The following is a 13,854-nucleotide window of genomic DNA, read 5'->3' as shown; positions in this document are numbered from 1 at the left end:
CGCCTTACATGACCTCACAAGGAATTCAGTAAAAAAGAAGAATGGGTCAGAAACTATTCATCCATTGTACTATTTCATTATATCTTCCTCATTGTCTCTTTCATTCCATAGCCATAAGAATTCACATCCTATACCATATGACAAGGCCTTTTAAAGCAAAGATGGAAAGAATATGTCTGCTAATAGGAACCCTGTCTCCAGTTTTGTCTTATAGACTAATATTATCTTCTTGGATTTTGCGACTTCTTAAAACCCACAATATTTGCCTCTGACCCCATAAGGTTTACTGTGGAATTAGGTGTTTTTTCTCTGTTTTTCATGAAAAGTTTTACTTGGTGAAAGTAAACATATACATCCTCATAGATAACCAGAATACAACATTTAGGGTCATCCTTGGTATATTGCTTCCAGGAACCCCTGCAGATACCCAAATCTGTGGATGCTCAAGTCCCTTATATAAAAGAGTGTAGCATCTGTGGATTCTGAGGGCTGACTATATATAGATCCTACCCATGAATTTGGGAAAGGTAAAATTTTAAATTAAACAAAATGATAGTATATGTTGTCCAGAGTGAATTCATTCATTGTTAAGGAATTGAATGAAATTCATTCATTGTTAAGGGTGATTACCAATAAAATCATAACAATTTTTTCTGGAAAAACAGATAATAGACATCTTTAACTTCAACAATCCAGAAGAGCACTTCTAATTCTGATCAATGCCCCTGGGCTTTGATGACACTGATTTTGGTTTTTGAAGTTTTATTCTATGCCCCTACTCATTCCATCCCTAATATTTTTCACCTTAATGTCTTCATTTGTAATATCAGAGGATTAAATGAGAAACAAAGAATCCTTCTGAAATGTATCCAATATTTTTATAGATCTCTAAATTTGTGCTTCTCTTATTTGTCAGTTAAAAATAAAACAATAAAACACTATACTCAAATAAAGGCAAGACATTTAAAGATGACCACACCTGGATCTAACCTGATCTCTTTAATCACTCTTTTCCCTTACCAAAACATCTACTGATTTGCAGTTGTAGCTTGTTTTCTTTCTTTTTCTCAGGGCCATTTTATATATAATGGCCCTGAGAAACATATATATATATATATATATTTTACCTTCTGCAGTAAGGGTTTAAAAAATACAGGTGTAAATTAATCCACTACTTAAGCACTTTTTTAAATTTCTCATTACGGTATTTCAAATAACTGTTAATTTGCATGGGGAATAGTCTGCATTTCAGATTATCATTTTGCTGTTAGCAATAAAGGAAAGGCATATACTATATATTCTGAACTTGAAGAAAATTTCCCTGAGCCAAACTGAGTCTTAAAATTATGTGTTGCCTTCCCTATCTGCCTTTTAGAGATAAATCGCAGTTAGGAGAAGTGACTTGCTCAAAGTCACAGAGTTTGCTAGTAATCGTTTCTGGACCAGGACTCAGGTATCTTGACTCACACTACCTGATGTGCTTGTGATTATCCAGTGTGTCACTCAATTTTAGTTTGCCAGCTGTAAGCATACAATAGGCATGCATACACATGGGATTTATGGCAAAAATAAAACCAGTAAAATTTGAACATCTGTTCTCAAGCTAGTGTGAGAAAAATTGCCACTTAGAACTGTAGTGATCATACTTAATGTATGTTTTTGCTTGCCACTTAGTGAAAATGATCTCTTAACCGTTTATTTCTAGTTCCTTGACTTAATCTATTAATGCCTTAGCTGTGAACTGGCATCTGTGATTTGATTGGTGTGACAGAATATAGAATTTGGTGACAGAGTGTATCAAATGCTCTGCATGACCTGACTAGATTCCTATTATTTGGTTGGTATACCACTCCCCAGCTGCTGCAACTCTATCTTCCTAGAGGCTTGAGCATATCAGATGGAAGTGGTCCCCATGGGAGATGCCTGAGAAGCTGTGGCTTATCCCCAGTGGGTGACATTTAGCCAGTCATTGACTCTGGTAGGGGCATAACCACTTGGCTTCCTTGTCTCAAGGTAAGACAAACTTTGTCTTGCAGCTCATACTGCAGATTCCCCCATGGGATTATACATGAGCTAGATTTCTCTTGCAACCGTATCTTATTTACCTTTTCTCCAACATTAGCCTGCTTTACTCACTCCCTTATCCTGGCAGAACCCCTCAATAAATGATTGGTTCAAGAATCCCTATCTCAGACTCTAGCTTTTTTTTTTTTTTGGCCATGCCATGCGGCAATGCAGAATCTTAGTTCCCTGACCAGGGATTGAACCCACACCCCCTGCACTGGAAGCGTGCAGTCTTAACCACTGGACCGCCAGGGAAATCCCTCAGACTCTAGTTTTAAGGAACCTGTGTCTCAAGTAGTGACGTGTGACATCAGTCCACAGCTGGAGAAACATGAAGGCTTCCATGCATTAGAAGTGACTCTAGCAACAATGAAATCTAAATTGACTAGACTGAACCAACTCATCCACTTAAATGGCCTGACAGAAGATATATGTCCGACTTCCGGGTAAGATGGCGGAAGAGTAAGACGCGGAGATCACCTTCCTCCCCATGGATACACCAGAAATACAGCTACACGTGGAACAACTCCTACAGAACACCTACTGAATGCTGGCAGAAGACCCCAGACCTCCCAAAAGGCAAGAAACTCCCCACATACCTGGGTAGGGCAAAGCAGAGAGATTCCCACACAGAGGATCGGTGCCGAGCGGCACTCACCAGCCCGAGAGGCTTGTCTGCTCGCCCGCCGGGGCAGGCGGCACTGGAAGCTGAGGCTCGGGCTTCGGTCGGAGCGCAGGGAGAGGACTGGGGCTGGCGGCGAGAACTCAGCCTGAAGGGGGCTGGTGTGCCACAGCTAGCTGGCAGGGAGTCCGGGAAAACTCTGGAGCTGCCAAAGAGGCAAGAGACTTTTTCTTCCCTCTTGGTTTCCTGGTGCGCGAGGAGAGGGGATTAAGAGCTCTGCTTAAAGGGGCTCCACAGTCGGGCGCGAGTCACGACTGAAAGCGCGGAGCCCAGTGACGGGCGTGGGACGCTGGGGCTGCTGCTGCCGCTGCCGGGAGGCCTGTGTGCGAGTGCAGGTCACTGTCCACACCGCCCTTCCGGGAGCCTGCGCAGCCCGCCACTGCCGGGGTCCCGGGATCCAGGGGCGGCTTCCCTGGGAGAACGCACGGCACGCCTTGGGCTGGTGCAACGTCACGCCGACCTCTGCCACTGCAGGCTCGCCCCGCACTCCGTGCTCCTCCCTCCCGCCCGGCCTGAGTGAGCCAGAGTCCCCGAAGAGGCTGCTCCTTTAGCCCTGTCCTGTCTGAGTGAAGAACAGACGCCCTCCGGCGACCTACACACAGAGGTGGGGCCAAATCCAAAGCTGAGACCCAGGAGCTGTGAGAACAAAGAAGAGAAAGGGAAACCTCTCCCAGCAGCCTCAGAAGCAGCGGATTAAAGCTCCACAATCAACTTGATGTACCCTGCATCTCTGGAATACAAGAATAGACAACAAATCATCCCAAATTGAGGAGCCAGGAGTCAGTGCTGTGCCTCTGAGGTGGGAGAGCCAACTTCAGGACACTGGTCCACAAGAGACCTCCCAGCTCCACATAATATCAAACGGCGAAAATCTTCCAGAGATCTCCATCTCAACACCAGCACCCAGCTTCACTCAACGACCAGCAAGCTACAGTGCTGGACACCCTATGCCAAACAACTAGCAAGACAGGAACGCAACGCCACCCATTAGCAGAGAGGTGGCCTAAAATCATAAAAAGTCCGCAGACACCCCAAAACACACCACCAGACGTGGACCTGCCCACCAGAAAGACAAGATCCAGCCTCATCCACCAGAACACAGGCACTAGTCCCCTCCACCAGGAAGCCTACACAACCCACTAAACCAACCTTAGCCACTGGGGACAGACACCACAAACAACGGGAACTACGAACCTGCAGCCTGCAAAAAGGAGACCCCAAACACAGTAACATAAGCAAAATGAGAAGACAGAAAAACACACAGCAGGAGAAGGAGCAAGATAAAAACCCACCAGACCTAACAAATGAAGAGGTAATAGGCAGTCTACCTGAAAAAGAATTCAGAATAATGATAGTAAAGATGATCCAAGATTCTATTTCCCAGATCCAAAATCTTGGAAATAGAATAGACAAAATGCAAGAAACAGTTAACAAGGACCGAGTACCCGAGCTGAAATTGTCAGCGGCGGTGGGCGCTGGAAAGTTGAGAGGAGCTCGTGGCCCCAGAACAAAGCTTGAGAAAAACCATGGTGAATCCGGGCAGCAGCTCACAGCCCCCCCCGGTGACGGCCGGCTCCCTCTCCTGGAAGCGGTTTTCAGGCTGCGGAGGCAAGATTGCGGACCGCTTTCTGCTCTATGCCATGGACAGCTACTGGCACAGCCGGTGCCTCAAATGTTCCTGCTGCCAGGCGCAGCTGGGTGACATCGGCACGTCCTGTTACACCCTGAGCGGCATGATCCTTTGCAGAAATGACTACATTAGGTTATTTGGGAATAGCGGTGCTTGCAGCGCTTGTGGACAGTCTATTCCTGCGAGCGAACTCGTCACGAGGGCCCAAGGCAATGTGTATCATCTGAAGTGTTTTACATGCTCTACCTGCCGGAATCGCCTGGTCCCAGGAGATCGGTTTCACTACATCAATGGCAGTTTATTTTGTGAACGTGATAGACCTACAGCTCTCATCAATGGCCATTTGAATTCACTTCAGAGCAATCCACTACTGCCAGACCAGAAGGTCTGCTAAAAGGTCAGAGTAATGCAGACTGCGTGCCTTCATCTCAGATCTTGTTCATCACAGGTGGATCCCATGTGTCTTCAATAGACAAGTCACCTTTGTAGCTAGCACCAGTGCCAGCTCCATGCCATTGCACCTTCTTTAGTCTTGATTGCCCTTCTTGCATTTATTGGTGTATTAAAATGACTGAATATGAACATTAAGGACTCCATGAACCTGGGCTAATGGGAGACTGTAGAGAAAATGAAAAAAGATCCACCGGAGGACATCTTTGGGGGGGAGGGAGCTTGGGAGGAGGGAAATGACTAATGAAGCTAATTAAAAGAAGCATTCAAATCTGCTTTCTACCCTCATTAACAATTAGCAGGGCACTGGCCAGAGTTTGTACTCTGTGTTTATACTTTAACAACATTCTATTTGCTCTTTGTATATTTAAGTGTTATAAGGAAATGTGTTTCAATCAAAACTGAACATGAGATAAAGGAAAGAGATGTGGCTTTTGTGATATTCTATCACAAACACTTTTATTGTATCTCTGTAAAATACAATGTATGTATGCATGTAAGTGTTTTCGTCATAATGTTGCTACTCCCATGGCAAAGAAAAAAAAAAAAATGAAAAAAAGAAAAAAATTGGAAAAAAAAGTCAGGCTCATAGAAGCTACTGTGTAGAAATTCCCCCCTACTTCTAATTTGCTGAATGAAGAAAAAAATCTTTTATTTGTGATATTTTCAGAGACATTTGCTCTAGTATGGTGTATTTAAATAATAAAAACTTAAAAGAAAAATATTCGATGGAAGAAAAAAAAAAAAAACAAGGACCTAGAAGAACTAAAGATGAATCAAGCATCAATTCAAAACACAATAAATGAAATAAAAAATACTCTAGATGGGATCAATAGCAGAATAACTGAGGCAGAAGAACGGATAAGTGAGGTGGAAGATAAAATAGTGGAAATAACTGATGCAGAGCAAAATAAAGAAAAAGAATGAAAAGAACAGAGGACAGTCTCAGAGACCTCTGGGACAACATTAAACGCACCAACATTCGAATTATAGGGGTTCCAGAAGAAGAAGAGAAAAAGAAAGGGACTGAGAAAATATTTGAAGAGATTATAGTTGAAAACTTGCCTAATATGGGAAAGGAAATAGTTAATCAAGTCCAGGAGGCACAGAGAGTCCCATACAGAATAAAGCCAAGGAGAAATACGCCAAGACACATATTAATCAAACTGTCAAAAATTAAACACAAAGAAATCATATTAAAAGCAGCAAGGCAAAAACAACAAATAACACAAAAGGGAATCCCCATCAGGTTAACAGCTGATCTCTCAGCAGAAACTCTACAAGCCAGAAGGGAGTGGCAGGACATAATTAAAGTGATGAAGGAGAAAAACCTGCAACCAAGATTACTCTACCCAGCAAGGATCTCATTCAGATTTGATGGAGAAATTAAAACGCTTACAGACAAGCAAAAGCTGAGAGAGTTCAGCACCACCAAACCAGCTTTACAACAAATGCTAAAGGAACTTCTCTAGGCAAGAAACACAACAGAAGGAAAAGACATACAATAACGAACCCAAAACAATTAAGAAAATGGGAATAGGAACATACATATTGATAATTACCTTAAATGTAAGTGGACTAAATGCTCCCACCAAAAGACACAGATTGGCTGAATGGATACAAAAACAAGACCCATATATATGCTGTCTACAAGAGACCCACTTCAGACCTAGAGACACATACAGACTGAAAGTAAGGGGATGGAAAAAGATATTCCATGCAAATGGAAACCAAAAGAAAGCTGGAGTAGCAATTCTCATATCAGACAAAATAGACTTTAAAATAAAGACTACTAGAAGAGACAAAGAAGGACACTACATAATGATCAAGGGATCGATCCAAGAAGAAGATATAACAATTGTAAATATTTATGCACCAAACATAGGAGCACCTCAATACATAAGGCAAATACTAACAGCCATAAAAGGAGAAATCGACAGTAACACAATCATAGTAGGGGACTTTAACACCCCACTTTCACCAATGGACAGATCATCCAAAATGAAAATAAATAAGGAAACACAAGCTTTAAATGATACATTAAACAAGATGGACTTAATTGATATTTATAGGACATTCCATCCAAAAACAACAGAATACACATTTTTCTCAAGTGCTCATTGAACATTCTCCAGGATAGATCCTATCTTGGGTCAAAAATCAAGCCTTGGTAAATTTAAGAAAATTGAAATTGTATCAAGTATCTTTTCTGACCACAATGCTATGAGACTAGATATCAATTACAGGAAAAGAGCTGTAAAAAATACAAACACATGGAGGATAAACAATACACTACTTAATAACGAAGTGATCACTGAAGAAATCAAAGAGGAAATTAAAAAATACCTAGAAACAAATGACAATGGAGACACGACGACCCAAAACCTATGGGATGCAGCAAAAGCAGTTCTAAGGGGGAAGTTTATAGCAATACAATCCCACCTTAAGAAACAGGAAACATCTCGAATAAACAACCTAACCTTGCACCTAAAGCAATTAGAGAAAGAATAACAAAAACATCCCAAAGTTAGCAGAAGGAAAGAAATCATAAAAATCAGATCAGAAATAAATGAAAAAGAAATGAAGGAAATGATAGCAAAGATCAATAAAACTAAAAGCTGGTTCTTTGAGAAGATAAACAAAATTGATAAACCCTTAGCCAGACTCATCAAGAAAAAAAGGGAGAAGACTCAAATCAATAGAATTAGAAATGAAAAAGGAGAAGTCACAACTGACACTGCAGAAATACAAAAGATCATGAGAGATTACTACAAGCAAGTCTATGCCAATAAAATGGACAACCTGGAAGAAATGGACAAATTCTTAGAAATGCACAACCTGCCAAGACTGAATCAGCAAGAAATAGAAAATATGAACAGACCAATCACAAGCACTGAAATTGAAACTGTGATCAAAAATCTTCCAACAAACAAAAGCCCAGGGCCAGATGGCTTCACAGGTGAATTCTATCAAGCATTTAGAGAAGAGCTAACGCCTATCCTTCTCAAACTCTTCCAAAATATAGCAGAGGGGGGAACACTCCCAAACTCATTCTACGAGGCCACCATCACCTTGATACCAAAACCAGACAAGGATGTCACAAAGAAAGAAAACTACAGGCCAATATCACTGATGAACATAGATGCAAAAATCCTCAACAAAATACTAGCAAACAGAATCCAACAGCAAATTAAAAGGATCATACACCATGATCAAGTGGGGTTTATTCCAGGAATGCAAGGATTCTTCAATATACGCAAATGAATCAACGTGATACACCATATTAACAAATTGAAGGAGAAAAACCATATGATCATCTCAATAGATGCAGAGAAAGCTTTCGACAAAATTCAACACCGATTTATGATAAAAACCCTGCAGAAAGTAGGCATAGAGGGAACTTTCCTCAACATAATAAAGGCCGTATATAACAAACACACAGCCAGCATCGTTTTCAATGGTTAAAAACTGAAATCATTTCCACTAAGATCAGGAACAAGACAAGGTTCCCCAGTCTCACCACTCTTATTCAACCTAGTTTTGGAAGTTTTAGCCACAGCAATCAGAGAAGAAAAGGAAATAAAAGGAATCCAAATCGGAAAAGAAGAAGTAAAGCTGTCACTCTTTGCAGATGACATGATACTATACATAGAGAATCCTAAAGATGCTACCAGAAAACTACTAGAGGTAATCAATGAATTTGGTAAAGTTGCAGGATACAAAATTAATGCACAGAAATCTCTGGCATTCCTATATACTAATGATGAAAAATCTGAAAGTGAAATCAAGGAAACACTCCCATTTACCATTGCAACAAAAAGAATAAAAAATCTAGGAATAAACCTACCTAAGGAGACAAAAGACCTATATGCAGAAAATTATAAGACACTGATGAAAGAAATTAAAGATGATACAAATAGATGGAGAGATGTACCATGTTCTTGGATTGGAAGAATCAACATTGTGAAAATGACTCTACTACCCAAAGCAATCTACAGATTCAATGCAATCCCTATCAAACTACCACTGGCATTTTTCACAGAACTAGAGCAAAAAATTTCACAATTTGTATGGAAACACAAAAAACCCCGAATAGCCAAAGCAATCTTGAGAACGAAAAATGGAGCTGGAGGAATCAGGCTCCCTGACTTCAGACTATACTACAAAGCTACAGTAATCAAGACAGTATGGTACTGACACAAAAACAGAAAGATAGATCAATGGAACAGGATAGAAAGCCCAGAGATAAACCCACGGACATATGGTCACCTTATCTTTGATAAAGGAGGCAGGAATGTACAGTGGAGAAAGGACAGTCTCTTCAATAAGTGGTGCTGGGAAAACTGGATAGGGACATGTAAAAGTATGAGATTAGATCACTCCCTAACACCATACACAAAAATAAGCTCAAAATGGATTAAAGACCTAAATGTAAGGCCAGACACTATCAAACTCTTAGAGGAAAACATAGGCAGAACACTCTATGACATAAATCACACCAAGATCCTTTTTGACCCACCTCCTAGAGAAATGGAAATAAAGACAAAAATAAACACATGGGACCTAATGAAACTTCAAAGCTTTTGCACAGCAAAGGAAACCATAAACAAGACCAAAAGACAACCCTCAGAATGGGAGAAAATATTTGCAAATGAAGCAACTGACAAAGGATTAATCTCCAAAATTTATAAGCAGCTCAGGCAGCTCAATAACAAAAAAACAAACAACCCAATCCAAAAATGGGCAGAAGACCTAAATAGACATTTCTCCACAGAAGATATACAGACTGCCAACAAACACATGAACGGATGCTCAACATCTTTACTCATTAGAGAAATGCAAATCAAAACTACAATGAGATATCATCTCACACCAGTCAGAATGGCCATCATCAAGAAATCTAGAAACAATAAATGCTGGAGAGGGTGTGGAAAAAAGGGAACACTCTTGCACTGCTGGTGGGAATGTGAATTGGTACAGCCACTATGGAGAACGGTATGGAGGTTCCTTAAAAAACTACAAATAGAACTACCATATGACCCAGCAATTCCACTACTGGGCATATACCCTGAGAAAACCATAATTCAAAAAGAGACATGTACCAAAATGTTCATAGCAGCCCTATTTACAATAGCCCAGAGATGGAAACAACCTAAGTGTCCATCATCGGATGAATGGGTAAAGAAGATGTGGCACATATATACAATGGAATATTACTCAGCCATAAAAAGAAATGAAATTGAGCTATTTGTAATGAGGTGGATGGACCTAGAGTCTGTCATACAGAGTGAAGTAAGTCAGAAAGAGAAAGACAAATACTGTATGCTGACACATATAAATGGAATTTAAGAAAAAAAAATGTCATGAAGAACATAGGGGTAAGACAGGAATAAAGACACAGACCTACTAAAGAATGGACTTGAGGATATGGGGAGGGGGAAGGGTAAGCTGTGACAAAGTGAAAGAGCGGCATGGACATATATACACTACCAAACATAAGGTAGATATCTAGTGGGAAGTAGCCGCATAGCACAGGGAGATCAGCTCGGTGCTTTGTGACCACCTGGAGGGGTGGGATAGGGAGGGTGGGAGGGAGACGCAAAAGGGAGGGGATATGGGAACATATGTATATGTATAACTGATTTAATATAAAAAAATTAATAAAAAAGAAGATATATGTCCATTTCTAGATGTAAGCTTTGCGTGCTTCAGTTTCTACTCTTATACACGATAACTGGCATTCAATAAAAAAACCATGAAAAAAAACAAAACAAGAAATAATAATAATTATTATTATTAAAGAAAACAGAATCAGACTCAGAGACAATGTAGACAGTGGAGCTATCAGACAGTAAGTATAAAATAACTATTACCAATATGTTAAAGGTTTATAAAAAAAAAGTCAGACAATGTGCATGAACAGATGAAGTATTTGAACAGAAATATGCAAATTATTAATAAGCATCACATAAAAATTCTAGGAAAAAAACACATCTAGAGATAAATAATGATAAATCATTAGCACACTCAGTAGAAGAAAGGAAAAGTTAACTTGAAGATAGGTAAGTAGAAATTATCTACATTGAGACACCAAAGAGAAGAAAAGAGTGAAAAAGAAAAGACAGGGACTTCCCTGGTGGTGCAGTATTTAAGAATCTGCCTGCCAATGCAGGGGACATGGGTTCAAGCCCTGGTCCAGGAAGATCCCACATGCTGCAGAGCAACTAAATCCGTGTGCCACAACTACTGAGCCTGCGCTCTAGAGCCCACGAGCCACAACTACTGAGACCACATGCCACAGTTACTGAAGCCTGCATGCCTAGAGCCCATGCTGCACAAGAGAAGCCACTGCAATGAGAAGCCCGTGCACCACAACGAAGAGTAGCTCCCGCTCACCACAACTAGAGAAAGCCTGCATGCAGCAACAAAGACCCAACGCAGCCATAAATAAATAAATAAATAAATAAATAAATAAATTTATTTTTTAAAAAAGACAATAAAACAGAAGAGAGCATCCAAGAGTTAGGGAACTATATCAAGTAGTATAACATTTGTGTAATTTGAGTTCCAGAAAGACAATCACTCACTCACTCACTCAATCAATCCAAACCTAAGATGAAAGAGCTCCAGTGAGATTAAAATAAAATAAAATAAAATAAGGCAAATTCTTTGCTCTTAGCCTTGGTGTTGAGATGTTTGACTCAGCATTTTTGTCAATCCTTTTAGAAACTAAACTTTACATTGTGTTTGCGGTGGTCTTGAGTGGGAGAAATTTTTCCACTTTTCCCCAAATGGTAGCACACCTCCTAAGTCTAAGAGGTTTTTCTACCCATTGTCTGGAGGCCAATGTGTTCAGTTCTACCTCTTCCTGCACCCCAACACCTGCCCCAGAAGCAGTAGCTCTTTTCTAGAAGCCTGAGGACCATAATGTTTCTTTTTTTCTTCCAGCAGTTTTCTTTGATATGAAAGAACAGTCCCCAGATGTGGGTAGTATTTTTTTCTGGTCTCTAGGAACAATCAATATCCTCACAGATACTTGTGACACCAAGGGATTCTCTCTAGTCTTCTATTTTCCCCCCAGTCTCTCTCATGAGCACCCAGTGAAAGTCTGTAAAAAAGAGTTTGCAAGTGACTCTGAACTTCCTTTGTGTCTGAAGGTCACAGTTTCTCTTCTAAACTGACATGTTAGTCCAATCTCAGCCTTTAATGGTTTATTGACATTTTAGCTGAATTCTCTCTTACCTGCTTCCGTGGCAGACACCTCTTCCATACCGCCAAATGTGAAAAATTTGCCAGTCCTCATCTCCTTTTAGAGAAGCTTGTCATGGTTTCGAAGTCAGTTAACCCAGCTGACTTGAAACCTTGGCTCTCTAATGGATACAAGAAAATGTATTTATGATTTTTGTATATTTTCCAAGTTTTACTTGTATGGTAACCATTTGTCTTGTGGCTTTCTATGTCTTAAATGAAAGCAGAATTCACAATGTGCACTTTGATTAATAAAATAGACTTATTTCCTACTAGGATACTGCATACTTCAGTACTTGATCTTTGTCCATGCCACTTTGGGAAAGGAGTTTTATTTACACCTTCCTACTCTGGTCCCCTCTTCTCTGTTTGGTCTATTGGGAATTGGTTGAGGACAGTGTGTATTAGGACTATCTAATGTTTACTGATACTTATCTTCCACTGGACTATAAGAAGTTGAAATTGTATGAATGTGTGTGTGTGTGTGTGTGTGTGTGCATGTGTGTGTGTTTGAATTAGAACAGGACAAATAGAATGTTGGAGAAGGATGGAGTATACTTTTGGGGTGGGATTGTTAAACTGGAATATTGTCATTTTAAATGAGAGAAGATAAGTAACACTTTGCAGCAGGGTTTAAAAGTGGGAAAGAACTATAGTGATATTCTGGAGATCGGAATCTTTAAATTCCTTCCTTAGGATCTGGGAAAATCAATTTCTATATCACAACATTTACATCTGAATAATTATCAGAGTTTATATAATAATCACATAGGCTAATATTCCAGTCTTACTTCTTTTCTTCTCCCCCTGTGCTTAGAACATGGCTGATGAAATAGTTAACTGCTCTGAAACTGTCAGTGCTGGTTGAAAAACATTAAGAAATTTATTTTAAACAAGGAGTGAGATATGTGTTTTTACAACTATTTTTATGTTTAATTGTCAATAATTTTATAAATTACTGAAGATTTTAAAACAATTTATTGGAATAAAATTCACTATGTCTATAGGAAAACTCATTTACTGACCTCATTTGCAATCAGGATGAAATGGGAAATGTAAAATAAAATAAAAATAGTTATTTATGCTATGCATTTCAAAGTTTATAATCTGCAAAATAAATTAATCTTCTGCTCAGCTTGTCTTCCATTCTGTATAATAGGATTTTAATTTATCATTTCTCCCAAGTATCTAAACGGGCGGGAAAATAAAAGTATCAGTTAACCTATCACTAAATCATTATACAAAATATCAAAGAAAAAGGAAAAGGAAATGTGATATGAATAAGACACAGTTTTAACTAGCATGCTGCAACTCTATTTACTTTATCAAGCACCTATTAAAGTCTTCCATGAGGTGAGGGGTTCTCTGCAGTGAGAGGGAGGGAAAACATTCTCTTCTGGAAATAAAACTCATTCCTGAAAGACATGAGAAACATTGAAATGCTCAATTTCAACAAATCTCACAGGGACTATTGCTAAGTACCTCAGCAAGAATTTGGGGGTAGGCAAAACCCTTTTGCCTCAAGGGAATGCTAGGAATCTCCTCTGTTTCCAGCATACAGGCTTCTGCCCCTCCCACCCCATCCCCCAATGCTTTGATGGGAGGGTAAGTTAAAACCCTCTGTCTCCCAGAAAAGGGGAAAACGACCCCTTCTTGGGATCAGGATTTGTTTCAATACAGACTAGAGGTCTGCTATTATTTAGGGAGGTACAAGAAACTCTTTCCCACTCAAAACCCATCACAGACATCAAGTGTTTGGTTGACAAACAAGAAGCATGGC

At 39.8% G+C, this 13,854-nt stretch overlaps 1 protein-coding gene across 1 annotated transcript; it reads left to right on the top strand.

Moving 5' to 3' along the window:
- Nucleotides 1–4,272: 4,272 nt before the first annotated feature.
- LOC132485829 (LIM domain transcription factor LMO4-like) lies at nucleotides 4,273–5,531 on the top strand. Its single transcript, XM_060092434.1, has one exon. The coding sequence runs from the start codon at nucleotides 4,273–4,275 to the stop codon at nucleotides 4,768–4,770; it is 498 nt and encodes a 165-aa protein (XP_059948417.1). The 3' UTR covers nucleotides 4,771–5,531.
- Nucleotides 5,532–13,854: the final 8,323 nt, after the last annotated feature.

This window comes from Mesoplodon densirostris, chromosome 1, assembly GCF_025265405.1.
Source record: "Mesoplodon densirostris isolate mMesDen1 chromosome 1, mMesDen1 primary haplotype, whole genome shotgun sequence".
In the NCBI taxonomy this organism is placed as follows: Eukaryota; Metazoa; Chordata; class Mammalia; order Artiodactyla; family Ziphiidae; genus Mesoplodon; species Mesoplodon densirostris.
Note: the sequence above shows the minus strand (reverse complement) of the source record. Positions and strands in the feature narration are given on the sequence as shown.